We start from the raw sequence: 18,139 nt of genomic DNA, 5'->3' as shown, positions 1-18,139 counted from the left end.
GTTGGGATGTGATTTATCTGTCCCTGAAGAAGTGCAAGATAAACAGCAAGTAAAGTGTGACCTTACCAGTTTTATTTGATCACCACTGTGCAGTTCAACATCTCATAAGACACCTCTAACATGGGAAAACCTCAGGTCTAATTGCTCCCTATAAGACACTCTATAATCTGTCTCTGAGGACTGCTGTACACGTCATTTTACACAAAGCTGCAGATAATTTAATTTCCACCCAGGGAGCTTTCAGCATTAGCCTGTAATAGAAAAGGAAGATTGCTGCCAGATTTCCAACACAAGCGCCTCTGTATCACTATGATCATGAAATTGTAGCAACAGAATCAGTTTTCCTATATTGATTGTTTTTCTTATGAATAATAAAAAGACTGTATTTAACTTGTTCAAACTTCCCAAAGGCATATTCATAAATATGTGATACTTAATCCCTGTACAGAAGTCTGTGTTTTTTGAGCCATGATTAATAGTCTCTCACTTTTAATGTTGTAGTTTTTAATCTAATATACATTGGGACTTAAAGTATCCATTACTTGCGTATATTCAGTGCAAATTATTTTTAAATGGAGAACACTGCAGTTTAAAATGCACTGAGAGTGACACCTTCACATTATGTTGCTTCCATCTGTCACCAGATGCTGTAATTTATGATGCTCCAAGAGCTGTAAAAGCCCCTCCTTCCTACAAACATAAATTATAAGGAAAAGGTGTTAGACTCTGCTGTCATTTAATGAAATGTAACAAAGTGGGTCTGCTGCAGATAGTTTACATAATCATTTTCTATGGTGGAAAGATAATACTCTGTTTCACAGTTGGACGAGCAGAGCATCAGTGGACTACTCTGCATAGACAGATAATAACATGCTTTATCATGTACTGTAATACTCCGGATAGCTACACACTGCAACATCTGATCATCTCTGGGGACTGGATCTGTGTGGCTTGCTTCCCATCTTCAGCTTAAAAAAACACACAGCTGCTACAATAGACTGCAGTGTGGAGGGGTGTCTCACTTTGATCTTTAAATACCCTCTAACGTTAAGGCATGCTCATTGGCTTTGATTTTTTTTTCTTTTCTTTTTTTTTTTTTTTTTTTTTTTTTACAACTGTTGGGCAAAATGCAGACGCTCCCTTGAATCTCCCTCTATTTAGCTGTAGTGCAGCAGAGAATGCGAGAGCACATATCCTCCCTTTTTATTTTTTTTCCTCCAACACCACCACCATCTGTCCCTTTCTTCCATTTCATGTCCTCAAGCAATATCCACACCCCTCTCATAGCAACAGCACGCCACCGCCGCCCCCCGCGCCTTGCAGTGAATTTTTCTTCCCCTGGATCTTCGCCTCGCACCATGCAGACGGTCCCTTGGCCCTGCCTGACGGTTCAGTGTTCCCCCCTCCCCCACCAGCCGTGCTCCTGTTTCACTCAAAGATGGCGTCGGCTCTAGAGCCCCTGGTCTCTGGCTGCATTTTTAGGCTTGTTGTTGTCTCCGTTTCGCACGGTTTTGGCACCTTCTCCTCGGTGGCTCGACACGAAATTCCGGTGAGTAGCAGCGGAAGCCGGATGGGGGGATATGAGATTTTTTACACGGTCCGCTTTACTCGAGCTTCCCTCGGAAACCAGAACCGGACCAGCTCGGGCTTTCTGGGGAACCGCGAGAGGTAGAGGAAGAGAGGGGTACGGAGGGATGATGATCGCGGAGGTGGGTGGGGGGCACGGAGGGGGGAGCCGAGGCCTAGCTACTCCGCTCTAGCGGCCTTGTCTTCCCCGTACCGCAGGCTGTAGCGTTACGTGGGAGGGCGGTTGGTCGAGGGAGGAAGTCAGCGAGGTGGGGACCGCTGGTAGAGGCGCCTCTGAGCGGACAGAGACTCCTCACCCATACCAAAGCCTGAGAGGGACGCCGCAGAACATGTAATACTGCGGAATCCGCGGCTATCATATCTTCATTTTTGCACTTGCCCGCTAGCCGAGATGGCCGTCTGCAAGTTGCATTGTGCCTTTTGCAAGGCCGCGATCTCACGTTAATATCTGAATGTCATTCAGATTTATATTATTCGCTGTGTTTGCTGCGGTGTGGTGGGTTGTATTGTCTGAAATATTGGGCTAAGGGGAAAATGTTGTCTATTTGTGCAGGAGCGCTGGCTAACCTCTCGTTTCATGCTGTTTACGTTTCGGGTTAGCGAGTAACGTTAGTAACATAATCGTAACGTTAGCTCGTTGGCTAGCTTCTAACGTTAGCTTGCTAAACAACAGCAGTTAGCGGGAAGGCTTGTTGTCAGACACTTAGCTGCTTCATATCATATCATTGAGGGTAAACAGCATCGCAGGAACCAGTTTGTCAATGCGGCAATTAACTTGGCTTTGATTTTTAGCTAGCATCTCGGCTAATGTTTGCTAACAGTCTGTGTTTTGACTGCATCATGTTTACGTTAGCAACCAAACTAGCCCAATAGTTAACTTCCTAGTGCAGTTTTTTAAGATTGCGTTGTTTACCCCCTCTTACACATCATCATTTATATCATTCAATGTTATATCTGTGCATTTTCTAGTAGTTAGCAACGGTTGTAGTCATGCTTGTTTGTTGACAGTATTTGTGTGATACTGGCTGTGGTTTGGCAGTGATATGGATGTAATAAGAGAAACGCATGGTTTTATACAAAACTGATGAGCAATCTTTTGAGAGGTAAAATGTACTGGTAGTGTTTGCTCATAATGTCTAATTTTGTTAGTGTGTGGCTAAACCACATGGTGCTTTCTGAGAGCAAGCATGGCTTTATTTATGTATCTATGTGAGGGCACTGTAACTGTGTTGTTTAAAAGTCTGTACTCTCTCTAAGGATTTCTGCATCTCACTGCAACTCATCATCCTTTAAAGACTTAACTTTGTTGCTGTCCTTTTTCCTATTCATTCAAAAAAAAGTGATTCACTTTTTTCTGCAGGGTTTTGCTAACCTCTTTCTCTGTGTTTTGTTTTGTTTTTCTCTGCAGGGTTTGTCAGCTACTGAAGTGCAGTAGGCATGAAGGTGATCAGCCCTAGCTGCTCCCTGGGGTGAGATATCTGTTCCGTCCCAGAGCTGAGAATCCCGAGCTGAGAATCCCAGACTGAGAGAACAAGTGAAAACAAGGGAGCGTGGATGCAGAGAAAATCCTCATCTTATGGAATGTCATTATCCACATAAAACATATTTACTGTATTGCCCTCACCTTTATGATTGAAACACCAATTTCATGTGTTGAAGACCATGATCATCTTTCACAACTCGCATTGAGAACTGGCTAGTTTGCCAGCAACAGGAAACTGACTGAACAGGCTTTATTATCCATGTATCGGTACTTTGTGATAGGCAAGGTGGAAAACACTCTATATTTCTGAAAGCCCCTCTTCAAGATCTACTCTGCCCTACCTTGTGTGCTGTGGGAGTTTAAGTTGCTAGTAGACTTGTTACTTCCTCCACTCCCCCTGCTTCTTGCCAGGGACCGTCACCTGGCTGGGAGTGGGTGGTGGGTGGGTGGACCTGATTTTACTGGGTGGAGGTTTGGCTCAAGGGGTTTGTGCTATGGTTAGCTGCTACCTTCCGTGCTGCTCATACTCAGCTTCTGAGGGACTCTCTGTGCGACCCCAGGATAAGGGATAGTCGGCAGGCAGAGGGCAAAGAGGAAGTGGAGGAGGAGGCGGCGCTACGGCGCAGGCCAGGTATTTCCTTGGCTTACAGTCCCTATTTTTTGTGTGCGGTCATTGCGGTAAGGCCTCAGGGCCCCCGCACCCACCCAGACCGCAGCCATGGTGAAACTGGCGAACCCAATGTACACCCAATGGATCCTAGAGGCCATAAAAAAGGTGAAGAAGCAGAAGCAGCGACCATCAGAGGAGCGCATTTGCAATGCAGTTTCCATGTCTCATGGTCTGGACCGCAAAACGGTTCTGGAGCAGTTAGAACTCAGTGTCAAGGATGGTACAATCCTTAAGGTCACCAACAAAGGTCTAAACTCCTACAAGGACCCTGATAACCCTGGGCGCTTGGCTCTGCCCAAACCCAAAGGTGGTGGCAGCTCTGGAGGAGGAGGTGGCGGAGGAGGAGGTGGAGGAGGAGGAGGAGGAGGAGGAGGCGGAGGAGGAGGAGGAGGAGGCGGAGGCGGAGGTGGAGGTGGAGGCGGAGGAGGCAGCAGTAGCAGTGGCGGCGGTAGCTCTCACTCCCATTCGGGGAAGAAACCGGGACTTGACTGGAACAAGCTGATCAAGCGGGCACTGGAGGGGCTCCACGAGCCTGGCGGCTCCAGCTTAAAGAACATTGAGCGCTTTCTCAAGTGCCAGGCTGATGTGGCGGCCTACTTGTCGGGCAGCGGCTCCATGGGGCCTGGCCTCTTCCACCAGCAGCTGAGGGTGGCCCTAAAGAGGGCAGTCGCCCATGGACGTGTGGTTAAGCAGGGTCCAATGTTCCAGCTCATCAGCCGCAGCAGCTCCCAGGATGATGGGACCGGGACAGTGTCTCTGGAGTCGCTGCCACCTGTTCGGTTGCTGCCCCATGAGAAGGACAAGGTAATGTCTCATCATACGTGCACCAAACACAAACGTGAAATTGTGTGCATACACCTGATATAATATGTTGAATTGTAAACATCTGATCACATTTATTATGGGCATTATTGGTGTTTCACATGGATGTGATACTTGCCATTTGGATGTTGCTGATTACTGTTGATGGTAAAATCTTTAGTATAAATGCAGTACACATGTAAAAAGACAACAGGGATGTAACGCACTTTGGTCTTTTGGCATCAGATGTGTCTGATAAGATCACGGATATCCTGTTGAAATAACAGCTGTGGCTGAGTTGTAATTGTGACAACAAATCTGAGGTGCTCTCAAGTTAAAACATTCTGGAGCAACAGAGAGAACGTGAGTGTGATTTGTGAAAAATAGAAAACTCTTCTACTGACACAATAGTTGCTGAATTGTCATTTCCTATAGTACAGTACGGTCTTTGAATGTATGACTGTCAGTTGTGAGTTTTCATCCAGCATATGGTGTAGCAATTTACAGTTATTTTAGAGGTGGCTCAGAAGGACTTGGCAACAGTTGTTAGATCAGGCACAAACCAGTGTGAGCATCTTTCCACAAACTGGAATTTATATCTTTGTGTTTGAAATGCTGTCAATGTCTGTTTGCAAGATGAGGGTTATCAGGTCAGAATACATGTTAGACAGACATCACTGAACCCAGCCGGTCAGCATTACATTGCTTCAGTGGGTGCCCTGTGAGTGACAGAATCCCAGGTGTGTGTTTGTGTCTGCTGTGGTCCAGGCTAGCAATACCAGGGTGATGCTGGGTGGGCGGCTGGTGGGCCAGTTTTCAGCAGCGGAGGAGGAGTAGGAGGTCAAGGGAGAGAGTCACATGGCTCCCAGCCTCCTGCGGGGAGTGTGGACCAGCTGCAGGGCTGCTCCCTGTCAGGAGCTGTCAGGAGATGGGAGGAAGAAAGAAAGAAAGGAAGAAAGAGAGGGAAGGGGAGGAGCACAGACAGGCGAGGGAGAGGTGGTCTGTAGTGCTGCCAGAGGAAGAGGCCTGGATGACGCAAGCCTCAGGCTTCTGTAACCAGAAAGACTGAGAGAGGCAGAAACATAGAGGGAGAAGAGAGTGAGCGAGACAGAAAGAGTTAGAGAGAGAGAGAGAGGGAGAGGCAGACATGCAGGCGACAGAGGAGAGCGGGAACACACCCACTTTTGTAACCTGATCAGAGAGAGCAGCCGCCTGCTAACCTCTGCTTGTAAGGGCCAGGGACATTTACACATACACATACACAGACATACACACACACACACACACACACACACACACACACACACACACACACACACACACACACACACATACACACACACTCTCTACTACTGCATACAGAGAAAGACAGACATAAACACAAACTCAATGCATTCTGACTCGAGATCGCAAACACAATGGTTCACATGTCATGTCTTCATATTCCTGCAGGCATGTAAACATGCATTTTAACAACCATCATGTAAATAAACCTGTAACAACTACGCACAACTATCTGCCATGTTGTGGCCATCATCCGGTCATGTGTCAGCCAGGTTATCACACAGCCAGTCGGACGCTACACTGCTCCTAAACACTGTTTTGACTGGCCCCCGTGTGGGTGTGTAAGTGTCTGTGCAGCCACAGAAGCCTCTGGTAAGGATGACCATACACACACACACACACACATCCACACACAGTAGGATTAGCCTAGAGAGCAGGCTCTAGTCACATGGGGTCTGCCTAGCACAGTGACCTGCTTGGCTGCAGATGGTCCACCTCTTAAGACAAACAGAGATCAACCACTTCCTCCTCTGTGACTCAGCTACTGATCAGCTTGCTTCTCCAACTGAACCACATAAAAAAAAATACTGAGAAATAACGCATACCTCAGTGTGAAAGCATTGCTTCTACTTGGGTCAATTACTGTGTTATATTATTTTATAACACACCAGGGAGCTCTTATCACATCTGTACATTCAAAGTAATTATTGGTGGAAGTGAATTTTAGCACAAGTGTTTCTCCTGTAAATGCCTCCCTGTTGGATCAGTGAAATCTCTCATCAGTCTGAGATCATGTATGAAATGTTTGGATATGAAGAGGGGAGTTTTGTTGTTTGTTTGTGTGGCTCCTCTTCGGGCTAGTTAGGTCATGAAGACTCTGCTGCAGCAGTGAAGAAGTTGACATTTGTATCTGGCATTCACACAAGCCCGTTGTTGCCTTGATATATCTCTCCAGAGGAATCGGCCTTATTGCTGCTCAGTCATGTGTTCTACGTTTGAGTCTTGGTGTGTTCTTGATGTATTTATTAGTTTGTGCAAGTGGCACGTGTCAAGGAAACTGTGCACAGAGACAAGTGTTGCATGATCACTCTCCACGACTCTTCCACTAGTGCATCATTGCCATATTGCTCTGCTTGATTGCTAACGGTTTCAATTTCCCAAGAAAAGGGGGAGGTGGAGCAAAATCAAAACAAACGGATAAGCACTGGCTTTGACCCCATTTGCAGGGAGATTTGTGTACTCAACGCGCTGATGTTTGTGTCAGGGCACTCCATTCAAACAAGATCCCAGACCCTATTTCTGTCTCTGTGTCCCCCCTCTCACCCTAATAGGGTGCCATTGCCAGGTCATGAAGGGGGAGGTGAATGGGGGGCGAAGTCAACCAGGGGTCATGGATATAGATGGCAAACCTCATTGCCTCCCTGAGCACCCGTTAGCAGTATGAGGCTACAGCCATTAGGTGGGATGGGCTTGACGCTGAGCCTTTGTGTGTATATCCGTCTCGGTGTATAGTTGTTTGTGTGTGTGTGTGTGTGTGTGTGTGATGATCATCCTGTCATAATAGGCAAGAGCAATCTCCCTGCCCCGCGGTTGCCCTCTCCTCAACAGCTGGAGCGGGGTGAACCAGAGTTCTCGATGTCGACGTGCAGCGTCATGGCGAGGACGTGTGAAAAGTGACTCGTGGTCAAAATACACACACACACGCACAGCCTCATTCCCACTCTCACATACACTGTGCTGTGGTGATTTCCCTCCAAAATGTCCCACTGACCCCTTAACAGGTTTGGCTAGTGTTAGCATCCTGCACCTAATGGTTCCTTTGCTGGTAGTGGTTGTAGAGCCGCTACATTAGGCATCGCTTATTATGAACCATAATGGAGAAATTTATCCAGTGTAATTCATTCATCTTTGCTCGTATTCCATCGACCCCCACCTGTCTCTCCAACATCACACACATTACGTCTCTGCTTGTGTTTGCTCAAGGTGAAGACATCATGTATCGTCACTCAGAGGACCGTGAATACAAAATGCCCCCAGACATCGATTATATGCCTTGGATGCAACCTGCCTCTTCATCTGTTTTTCTATCCACCTCTCTCTCTTCTCCCCCATCCCCCGTTGCTCCTACATCATGTTATGTAGCCACAGGAGAGGATTGTGTGTCTTTGCTAGATGGATGGAAATATTGCCAGGGTTATAGCGCTACACCACAGGAATGCTGGGAAAATGACCGAGTTGGGTGCCGTGAAATGGTCTCCCTTGACTCGTATTGTCAACTTCTCTTGAATTTCAGTTTTCAGACTGATCTATTTTTCAACGAGGAGTTGAAACTTGTAGAAATCGTTAATTTCTGCCAGCCATTTCTGTGACAGGCGTCTATTGTTTGCATTTTGCCAGAGCCCTGGCCTCAGTTGACCCATTATTAGTGCCTAAAGTTAAAAAAAGGCTGGCTCCACTCTCTGACACCAGCTTTAACCTCAAGCTGTGCTGCTACCACAGACTCAGTTCTTATTTGACATTTAGCGGTACACACCAGCGGAGAAATGGAAAAACTGATGAACAATTATTTATTTAAAGGGTAAATTCAAACCAATCATAATAGACCTGCAACAGTTAGTTGATGGACTGAAAGTTACTTAACTATTTTGATAATCAATCACTTATCAATTAATCTGCAGATTATTTGAAAATAGTCAGTAGTTCAACTCTTAACAAAACAGTTTCTCACTCGCCGTTCTTTCCATGCAGATACTTTTTGTTTAATGTGGCAATGCTTTGTGTTATTGCTTCTAATATTTCTGCTGCCACTCAAACGAATGGATCAGAATAAAATAATGGCAGTGTTTTTCCAGAAAGTGTCCCAGTTACTCAAGATAATCCACAGACCTCACTGTCAACATTTAATTTAGACTACTTCTTTTGTATAAAAAAATGTCAGTGTCAACGAAACTGTCTGCAGTAATGCCTGTGTCTGTCTTGTCAGATGTTAAACACATATTGGATAGTGTTTTATAAACTACCAGTGTGAAGCCTTAGCATTGGTCCTCATGTGTCTATCAGTGACTTTGACCTATCAGGAGCACAAGAACAACCAAGAACAGACCGAGCTGCCCACGAGTCTATAGAAACAGCATTAGCAGTGGCGTCAGCGCCCAAGGGGAGCAGTTACCTCGAGCTCACCAGTGACTGTGATGTGAATGGCATTTGGCACGGGAAGCGTAGCGGTGTGAGGCCTTGCGTATGGCTAACCTCACCACCCCACAAATAGAGCCAATGTGTTGAGCAGCTGTGGAAGTGACGGCTGGAGCCCGGCCAGCCCTGCTCCGTTTGATGCAGTGATTTAGCTTTGTGCTCCCTGGCTAACCTCGATTTTAATGGAGGGTGATGCTTGGCTGAAGGGAGGACACGCTGGCACAAGACAGGGTCCTCCTCAGCTCTGTAGATATCACATGAAAATTTAGATAAGTTTATTTCAGTGTCACATATACTCATCTGTCTGTTAACTGTTGTTGATTGAATGTCCACGCATGAATGTTTGTGTGCTCTTCCATGAAAGTGGAACAATGGTGTGTCAAGGTGCGACTCGTGACTGCTAGCTCTTAGTGCGTGTAATGACTTTTGGAACGAGTGCGTGTGTGTTTGCGTGTTGTCTCTGCTTGCATGCCGTGTCCTGTAACAGTGATCAATGAGTTTGTGTTCGAGGTGGGGGTGGCCATAAGGGAAGTGCGGTGGGGGGGTGCTGAGATCGGGCTCCCATGTTAATGAGATCCTTGACTTGAGACAAGACAAGGACAACAGTAACGCTTTTCCCTCTTTCTCTTTTCTCCCATTGCCTTTTATCCTTTCTCCCCTCCTCCTCCTCCTCCATTTCTGCTTCTCCTTTTGTCCTTCCTCCTTTGTTCTCTCTTTCCTGTCTCACTCTCCTGTCTTCTGTCTTTGGATAACAGAAGTCAGTATGTAAAGGGGAAACCAGGCTACCATTAGTTGTTTTCTATAACCTATTATCTTGCTGTATGAGGTCTGAGACAAAGCTACATGTTGCCTCGAGTATTAATTTCAACTCTTTGAAAACAAAATGAAGAACTGGGAAAACAGAAGGCTACAGGACATGTGTGACAATGTTGTGTTTAAGTGATCCATAAAGCATGGGTGGGTGTGTCAGCTAAGTCATACAAGAGCACCCTCACCTGTCCAATTGTGTGTAGGCGTGTATTCATAAAGGAGCCTGTAACTTGTAAGACATGTTTTAATCGGCTTCAGGTGGCACGCCAAGTCCAACCAGTTAACGCATCCAGTTGTCACGCGGTGTGTCTCTGTGGCTCGGAAACGCATTTTGTTCCTGAATCCTCCTTATATTGTGTATATTATATATATAAAAAAAAAAAAAAAAAAGAGCTCATGACAAAACATGAAGACACAGGCTTAAAAATAGACACGCACACATCCACACACACATTTCAAGTCCAATGTCGGCCATGATGCTTAACTCAAACAGTCCGTCGATGTGAGAAATTTCTAGTGCTGCTGTAGTGTAAGTGCAGCCAGCTCTGGCTGAGGTAGAAAAGGCTGAAACAAGGAGGAAAACCAGCTCTCAGGAGGAATCTGAGGATTGTGTTTCACTGTTCCAATATCCCTGTCATGGAGGAGGATTAGCTTTTTCATTTTTTAGTATCTGTTGGGGATTAATTTACAGTGGCAGTCAGTAACTGAAGCTCTATACAAGGTGTCTGCGTGTGTGAAATGCAACGCTCGCTAGCTTCGTCGCTCGCTCACTCTGGGCTCGTGTTTACTCGAGCGCTCTCAGGGTGAGCGGGAGCAGTTGACCTCCTCCAGCGGGGAAGGGGTTAAGCGTCAGGAATGATTGAGGTGTTGGTCGCACGCAGGCTGCTCAGAGGACTGCTGCTGCAGATTTTCTCTCTTTCTTTACGCTTTCCATTTCCTTCGCTCTCTTGCCCTCTGGATTCTTATTTTTGTCCGTGCTCTGCCTTTTTCATACTCCTCTCCTCCTCTTTTCTTTCTGTCTTGTTGCTGACTTACATTTCTCTTTACTGCCTTGGTTTGTTTTGTAGTCTAGTATAGCTATTTTTATTGTGCATTCACCATTATTAATTATTTTTGACCTGTGAAAATGTGAAATGGCTTCAGAAATAGAAAGCGAGCTGGTAGAGTTCTGTCTTTCTCTCGGGAGGCTGTATGTCTCCTTATCTTCATCTCTCTTCACCACTCATTCTCTGCAACCTTCCTCTCTCTGTTTACCTCTTTTTTCCCTCACTCCATACCTTTTGTTTCTCTTTCTCTGTCTGTCCCTGTGCTGTGTTATGTGGGTGGGTGAGGTGTAGCAGGGGGCTGCTGGAATCAGCCTGAGTCAGAAGGAAATGAACCCAATAAATCAAGCTCTTGTCCCTGTCTCCTCCCTGCCAGGACCTGGTGCCTACCCAGCTATCTGCAGCTATGTGCATTTACACTGCTGTCCTGCAGGAAACCTCGTAACCCCCAACTTCAGTGAATGTCATGATGTTGTTTTCCAGCTAAATAAAGGATTAGATGGTCTGTTGTTGGTTGGGAGAGATGTTTTGACCTTGGTTGTTAAAAATCCTTTTTTCATGGTGTCAAGGTTACATCACTATCTACAACGTACAGATTATAGTATCTCAGTGATTCATCGCCGTTACCAGGGATGTGCTATATAGTATAAACTCTTCCTCTTTAGAGTCCTCTTCATTTTAATTTTTCAGTCTGTTAATTCAGAGTAAGTTGTCATAGAAGTTATTTGAGGCTCTGCTAAAAATAACCAAGTTTTACATTAGTGGTATCTGCCTTTCAAATATGTAATTTTCTGCTGAGTTACCGTGCTCACCGATGGTTTGCTAACTCAAGCTTCAGTTTCATAAACGAGTTTGAACGTTCGCATCAACATCTGCCTGACTGTGGCAGTCTCAGCACACATGAATTCATGATTTGTGAAAATAGCACATGCTGCTGCTCTGTTATGTTACTTCATAATAACTGTAAGCACATCCTTTAATTGTGAACAATGAATAATAATGTTTACACACAAATACCTGATCCTATGTGTTAAAGGGATACATAATACAAAAGATGCTTTATTATGAAGTTTCACAGTATGAAAAGATTTGGCTCATCTGCCCCAGGCTTTTAAACCTTTTGTCATGTTGAATAAATAGTGGAATAATTAGGCTTCTTTGACACTAATTAGCAATAATTACTCATTATTTATTTATCCATTTATTTTTTATTATTCATCCACTTAAGGTAAGTTTTAAGTAGAGCTGTGACACTGCTCAAGTTCTGATAAGTTTCAGGAGGACTGTAAATGAACAGCAATTTTCAACTCCTGCCACAAGTTCTGATTTGGACTCAGGTCTGGATTCGGACTCGTCCTCTTCAGGACATTGTTGTTTTGAAATTTTGTTCATGTTTGGACTCCTCTCCCACTCATACTTTGTCCACACTGCTACGTTTTAATTTTAAAACGCATCTCTTTTGCTATGTTTTCGCTTCGCTTCTTACGTTTCCACACTACTCTGGTGTTTGAAAACTGACACTTGAAATTGCTGCTGGCCCCGTTTTAGTTTGAAAATGTGGGGTTGCGTTGTCTGGGCGGGCGAAAACAGAGACCTTTGGTAACGACACATACACCCACGGCCGCTCCCTGATTCGGTCTTAGCAGCCTCCACGACTAGTGGAGAAATTGACATGGATAATGAAATACATGTGTTACTGACCTTGTTATTTTTGCCAGCAGCTGTTGAGGAGTTAAATTCTGCATTTCAGCGCTGCAGCTGTCTTTGTTCCTTGTTCATAGTGTTTTTTGCAACTAATCAATTGCAGAGTAGACAATCTACACTGGCTCGCGCATGCCCAGTGTACGTGATTGCCCAGGTATGGGTTTCTGTTTCAGGTGTGTTCTGGACGGAGATCGTTTTCATTTGAAAACAGAATTTTGTGTGGACGTAGTATCAGTCTCTCTTGCAAATATTGTTGCAGTCCTGTTAACCCCTGCCGTCAGTGGCATGCTGCAGAGAAGCATCCTCACAGCACAGTGCTAATATGCAGTGTTTGTGCCGACATGCAGTGTGTGGTTCATACAAAACAGAGTTTAATAAGACAGCCAAAAAGCTCCTCTTTTGTGTCATCGGATCATAGAAGCTTCTTTGTCCCGGTTCTCCCACATGCGTGCTGGTAAACACCAGTCCAGGTGTCATGTGAGTTGTTTTCAATAGTGCCTTTCTCTTTGCCACTCTGCCATAAAGCTCAGATGTGGAAGCAGCCGAGACACTGTCGTACGCACAGTGTCTCCCATCTCAGCCGTGGAGACCTGTAGCTCCTCCAGTGTCCATCACTTGTGTTCTTATCACACAGACACACATGTATGCAATGCCACATTTATACACAGTTTCATTTTCCAGATGAACATACTGTATTGAGGAGACATTCAGTGCATTAGAAATCGTCTAGTAGTCTTCTCTTGAGCTGTACTTTTCATTAAAGTGTTCTCCATCATTTGCTTTCAATGATGATTGACATTGGCTGAACCTTCCAGATACAGTGTATTTAACCTAGAAGTATTTGGCATCACCTTGATTGCACACAGATGTTCTTCATTCAACACAGCATGTGGCCTCTAAAAACAACTGGCTGCACAAGTGGTAAACATATAAGCAGCTGGTTACCTAGGGTATTTTGCATTTTTAAATGTGTTTGCATTCATTTGTAAAGATTTTGTTTTGTTTTTTTATTCGATCACTGTCAGAAATTCCTAATTACACCCACTGATTTTCACTATTGTTAAAGGATAAAAATTTGAAAAGGGCAAAATAAAGGTTTTACAGGCACTTTAAATCACTGTGCAGCTCTATTATAGAGCAAGTTCTCCTGGCATTTGTTGCCACAAAATTCATTAGTATACAGGACATTTATGTGAGTTGTAAATATACCAACCAAAGAATAAAGATTTTTATGGCTACAGTGACAGCAAAACAAATTTGACTTACTTATATCTGCTGGATGGTGCTCAGCAGTAAACAAAATGTGTTTGCTGAAAATTACTTGTGGTTTACTCTGTGGTAGCAGCAAGGCACCGCTCCCCTCAGGGCTTCCAGGCTCCAGAAACTTTCAAGGAGAGTCACCCTGTGGCCCCTCCTCTCCCGTGTTTGTGTCTGTGTGAAGTGCACCTGCAGTGCTTCAGGGATGTGATTTTTCAGCTTTATTGTTCGCAAAAGTCCTATTGGATGTGTAACAACATGTAAAGTGTTATCCAGCCTTTTGTTTTCCTGGACACAAATCTGTCTGAGGTTTGTGCATTTCAGATAATGTGTTTGTTTCGTGTCCGAGAACACACCTGCTGACACGGTTTGTGTTTTTTGGGGACGCACTAAAAGATTTATGCAGCCCCAGAACTAAATGTCTGATGGCACGTTTCAGAGTTGGTGTTAGATCAGGACATGTTGCAGTGAGTTACAGCTTTTGATCAAACAGCTCAGGAGTCATCAAGAGACACTGGCACACGATGGCAGCCTCTAGCCTGACATGTCACATAAATTATACAAGCTCACTCATTAAAGTAAATCTCACGCTCTTCATTACCCTAAACTCAGTGTTCACAGATCCACATGCTCCATGGTGTCATTGTAGTGTTCAGTCCGCTTTTAGCTTGTTAATACACACGGCAACAGTCCACCACTGTGGCAGGACACACAAGGCCACTTTGTTGTCTTCATTTGTACAATGAAGCTGTTAAGTTGACTGACAGTCTCAATTTGCATCCCTCTTTCCCTTCTGCTCTGTCCCTCTGCCAGCCGGTGGCAGAGCCCATCCCCATCTGCAGCTTCTGTTTGGGCACCAAGGAGCAGAATCGCGACAAGAAGCCGGAGGAGCTCATCTCCTGCGCTGACTGTGGCAACAGTGGTGAGTGTTCATTTGTAACCCATAACACCTGGACGTCTTCAAAAACATCCTGGCACCAGTTCAGTCTTTGACTTGGTTACACATTTCTAGAAGAAGATCCACAATCAGCTGCTTGCAAAACATACAGTAATTGGATGAAATAAATGCATTTATATATTTTTATTTTTTAATAAATAAAAGCACAATACTAAGCAAGCATTTAGACTGTGGCCATAATGACCAAGTGTAATATTCGGAAGCTGCACATTTGAACTATTTACAGTGCACACACTTAACACACTGAACTTCTTCCTTTTAATTGCTTTTATCTCCGTTCTTGAAGGACATTTAAAATAAATGAATTTCTTACTCTTCCAGTGACATTTGAACTGCTTTTATCCCTCACTCTAAAAATCTAGCTAATTTCAGTGGTTACATGACAACTTATATTCCCACTGCCTTCATTACAGCTGACATTTTACAACAGCTTTTACTTCAGCTTCACTTACACTTAAATCTACACTTCAACCTTTCAATGCTAACAACTTCAGCTTCTTGTAGAACTTGACATGTACTTTAATTTCAGGTATCGTTTTAACTATTTTAGCCATTTACTTTTTAATGCCACTTTCCTTTCCTGATTTCATTCACAGCTGCATAAACTGATACCTGAGAAATATGAGCACAGTGACTGAACACACACATACTGCTTTTCAATAAAATTGAGATATGATGGATTCCGTATAAAATCTTGTTTTCTCAACCAGGAGTTATAGTGTTCTTGCTAACACATGCTAACGCTGACATTGCTTAGTGAAAGCAGAGGACAGATTGTGTTCGCTTCTTTCCTCAGCGGGGTTCTGTCCCAGACAAGGCCGTCTTGTTTGCTGCTCTTCAAACAGAGCAAACGCACAGCTCTGACAGATTGTCATTTATGTTTGAACACTCTCTTTGCAGCCAGGTTTGATTCAGTGAGGGCTTTAATTCCAAAAGGAGCTTTCTTTTTTTTCCTCTTACAATGATGCAAGTGGGTCACAGCTGTCAGTCAGCAGCGACAAAAAAAAAGGTCTGTGACGTTGACGCACTTGTTTGTGTATGCCTGTCTATCTACCTGCAGGCCACCCGTCCTGTCTCAAGTTCTCCCCAGAGCTCACAGCGCGTGTCAAGGCTCTGTGGTGGCAGTGCATTGAATGCAAGACTTGCAGCAGCTGTCAGGATCAAGGGAAGAATGCGGTGAGTGGATGAGCGAATATGGCGGACTGGCAGCCGAACAGTGTCTGTGAACACTCTCTTTTCTGCTTAAGTGCCAGATAGAGATGCTAATAGACATATCTGTGGTCCTGGGATTGAGCTATTTTAGTCAGGCTCTCTTACTTGTTAAGTTACAAGTCATTGTTATTCAAATGTTTGTAGGAAGTGAAGTTAAACTGTGAGACAAAATGCACAGTATACTATCAAGATGCACGATGATAAAATACATCTTTTGAAACGATGCAGTTGCTTGAATCAGTGTGATTCATTTTTAATTGGCTAATTCCTAGTAGTAAAATATAAAGTGTTTTAATGTGTTTTTGTGTATATTGTATAATGTTTTTCATAGTGTGTAAAGAGAATAAGCTCTGGAGCCTTGATCAGTGGCACTAATTTGTGTTTTTGGACATTGATCACACTGACTGACCTGTAGTTGATTTAATACAGGTACAATTTCGCTCCAGTATTTAGTTCTAGATCTTGTTCTAACACATCACTATTGAATCAGGTCACTGATAATCATCTTTGATAATCATCAGCACTGTGTGTGTCTGTTCCGTGCAGGACAACATGTTGTTCTGTGACTCCTGTGACCGGGGCTTCCACATGGAGTGCTGCGACCCTCCCCTCACGCGGATGCCGAAAGGTAAATAAACGAGACTGCTCCTCAAACTCATAACCCACCACTTAATGACCTCTAAACAGGACCCTATAAATTCAGCTGAAAGGGAACATACAACTCATACATTACAACTCTATGACCATTAGAATCAGAGTAGCACCTGCGATGAAGCCTGTCTTGTCTAATTCACCTCAGTGTATGTGAACCTGTGCTTTTTCTCTTTCTCTCACAGGCATGTGGATTTGTCAAATCTGCCAACCCAGGAAAAAGGGAAAGACGCTTTTACACGAAAAGGCAGCACAAATCAAACGGCGCTACAATGCACCACTGGGACGGCCCAAGAACAGGTAAAGAACTGCCTTCAACTAATGCCGCTTTCGTCAATGTCAGCCCAGTAGAGAGCCGCAGAAAGACACCATGTATCTAAGCTATGACTTTCCAGAATGACTTTTCTTTGATCGTTATTTCTCCTTTCTGCCCAGTTTATCAGTGTATATCTATAAAAACCTGATGATGGGTTCAGTTCTTGTGCAGTGTGCACATATCCTGACACACAGTCATAACCAGACTCCTCACTTCCTCTGCAGGCCGGGGCGGCCCTTCAAGAAGCTTGGCAGGCGTGGTCGGCGGAAGCGCTCGGCCTCAGCCAACTCCTCCTCCAGCTCCTCCTGCGAGGGTTATCCCGGTGACGACCGGCTGCTTTTTTCGATGCAGGAGGACGACGACCTGTCGCAGAGCAGCCTGCGCTTCAACAACAAGACCAAGGGGCTCATCGACGCCCTCACAAAGTTCTTCACGCCGTCACCCGAGGGCCGCAAGGCACGACAAGAAGTGGTGGACTACTCACAGCAGTGCCGCATCCGTAAGAAAGCCAGTCGCAAGGGAGAAGGAGATGACAGGGGGGGTAAGGGTTAGCTACATTCTGCTTATACATAGCACCTCATTACTGCTTGAGGATCAATTTCAGTTTGCAGATAAACAGCTCTGTTCAATGCCAGATTGGATTTAGATTTTCACTGGTCCAGCAGAATAAGCAGATCCAAGTTTTTCCTTAAAAATTAGTATTTTATCACCATACAAACTATAAGATCTTAGAGAAGAGAGCTTAGAATATGTTAAAGTAAACTGACCAAAGATAAGTTTAAAATTCATGTTTTTGACATGGATGTCACCTCACATAACATGAAAATTTGGCCTAAAGTCTCAATCAATTTCACCACTTAATTTGGCAACAGTTGAACTTTAATGAGACATCAGCATCATATCATTAAAAAGAATTCTGTACCTTCATGCAGCCTTTTACAATAAATTTATCAGACTCAGTTTAGGTGTTGTTAGATGGTTTGATAACAAACAGGCTCAGCACTACCAGCTATCATTGTGATGCATAGACTGCAGTGCTTCAGGGCTCTTTGTCCTATTTTTAAAATGATCCAGCCCTGATGTAACTTATTGAGAAACTGTAGCTGAAGGGTAAAAACAGTGCGGAATTGATTTGTCATTTTCTGCCTGAGGAAATTGTTGCTTATGCAGT

At 44.4% G+C, this 18,139-nt stretch overlaps 1 protein-coding gene across 4 annotated transcripts in view; it reads left to right on the top strand.

The window, feature by feature from the left end:
* Positions 1-749: 749 nt before the first annotated feature.
* The window catches only part of kat6a (K(lysine) acetyltransferase 6A), a 31,588-nt gene continuing 14,198 nt past the window's right edge, over positions 750-18,139 (top strand). For 2 of the 4 annotated variants that reach the window (XM_056375649.1, XM_056375647.1), the window contains exons 1-7: positions 750-1,549; positions 2,996-4,544; positions 14,645-14,753; positions 15,850-15,965; positions 16,548-16,629; positions 16,838-16,952; positions 17,193-17,509. In XM_056375649.1, the coding sequence (XP_056231624.1) occupies positions 3,789-4,544; positions 14,645-14,753; positions 15,850-15,965; positions 16,548-16,629; positions 16,838-16,952; positions 17,193-17,509 (1,495 nt within the window). In that variant the 5' untranslated portion in view covers positions 750-1,549; positions 2,996-3,788. Of the gene's footprint in view, positions 1,550-1,805; positions 1,919-2,995; positions 4,545-14,644; positions 14,754-15,849; positions 15,966-16,547; positions 16,630-16,837; positions 16,953-17,192; positions 17,510-18,139 lie in introns of those variants that run through there. The other 2 variants (XM_056375651.1, XM_056375648.1) reach the window with 2 other exon arrangements.

Source organism: Seriola aureovittata, chromosome 5, assembly GCF_021018895.1.
Source record: "Seriola aureovittata isolate HTS-2021-v1 ecotype China chromosome 5, ASM2101889v1, whole genome shotgun sequence".
In the NCBI taxonomy this organism is placed as follows: domain Eukaryota; kingdom Metazoa; phylum Chordata; class Actinopteri; order Carangiformes; family Carangidae; genus Seriola; species Seriola aureovittata.
Note: the sequence above shows the minus strand (reverse complement) of the source record. Positions and strands in the feature narration are given on the sequence as shown.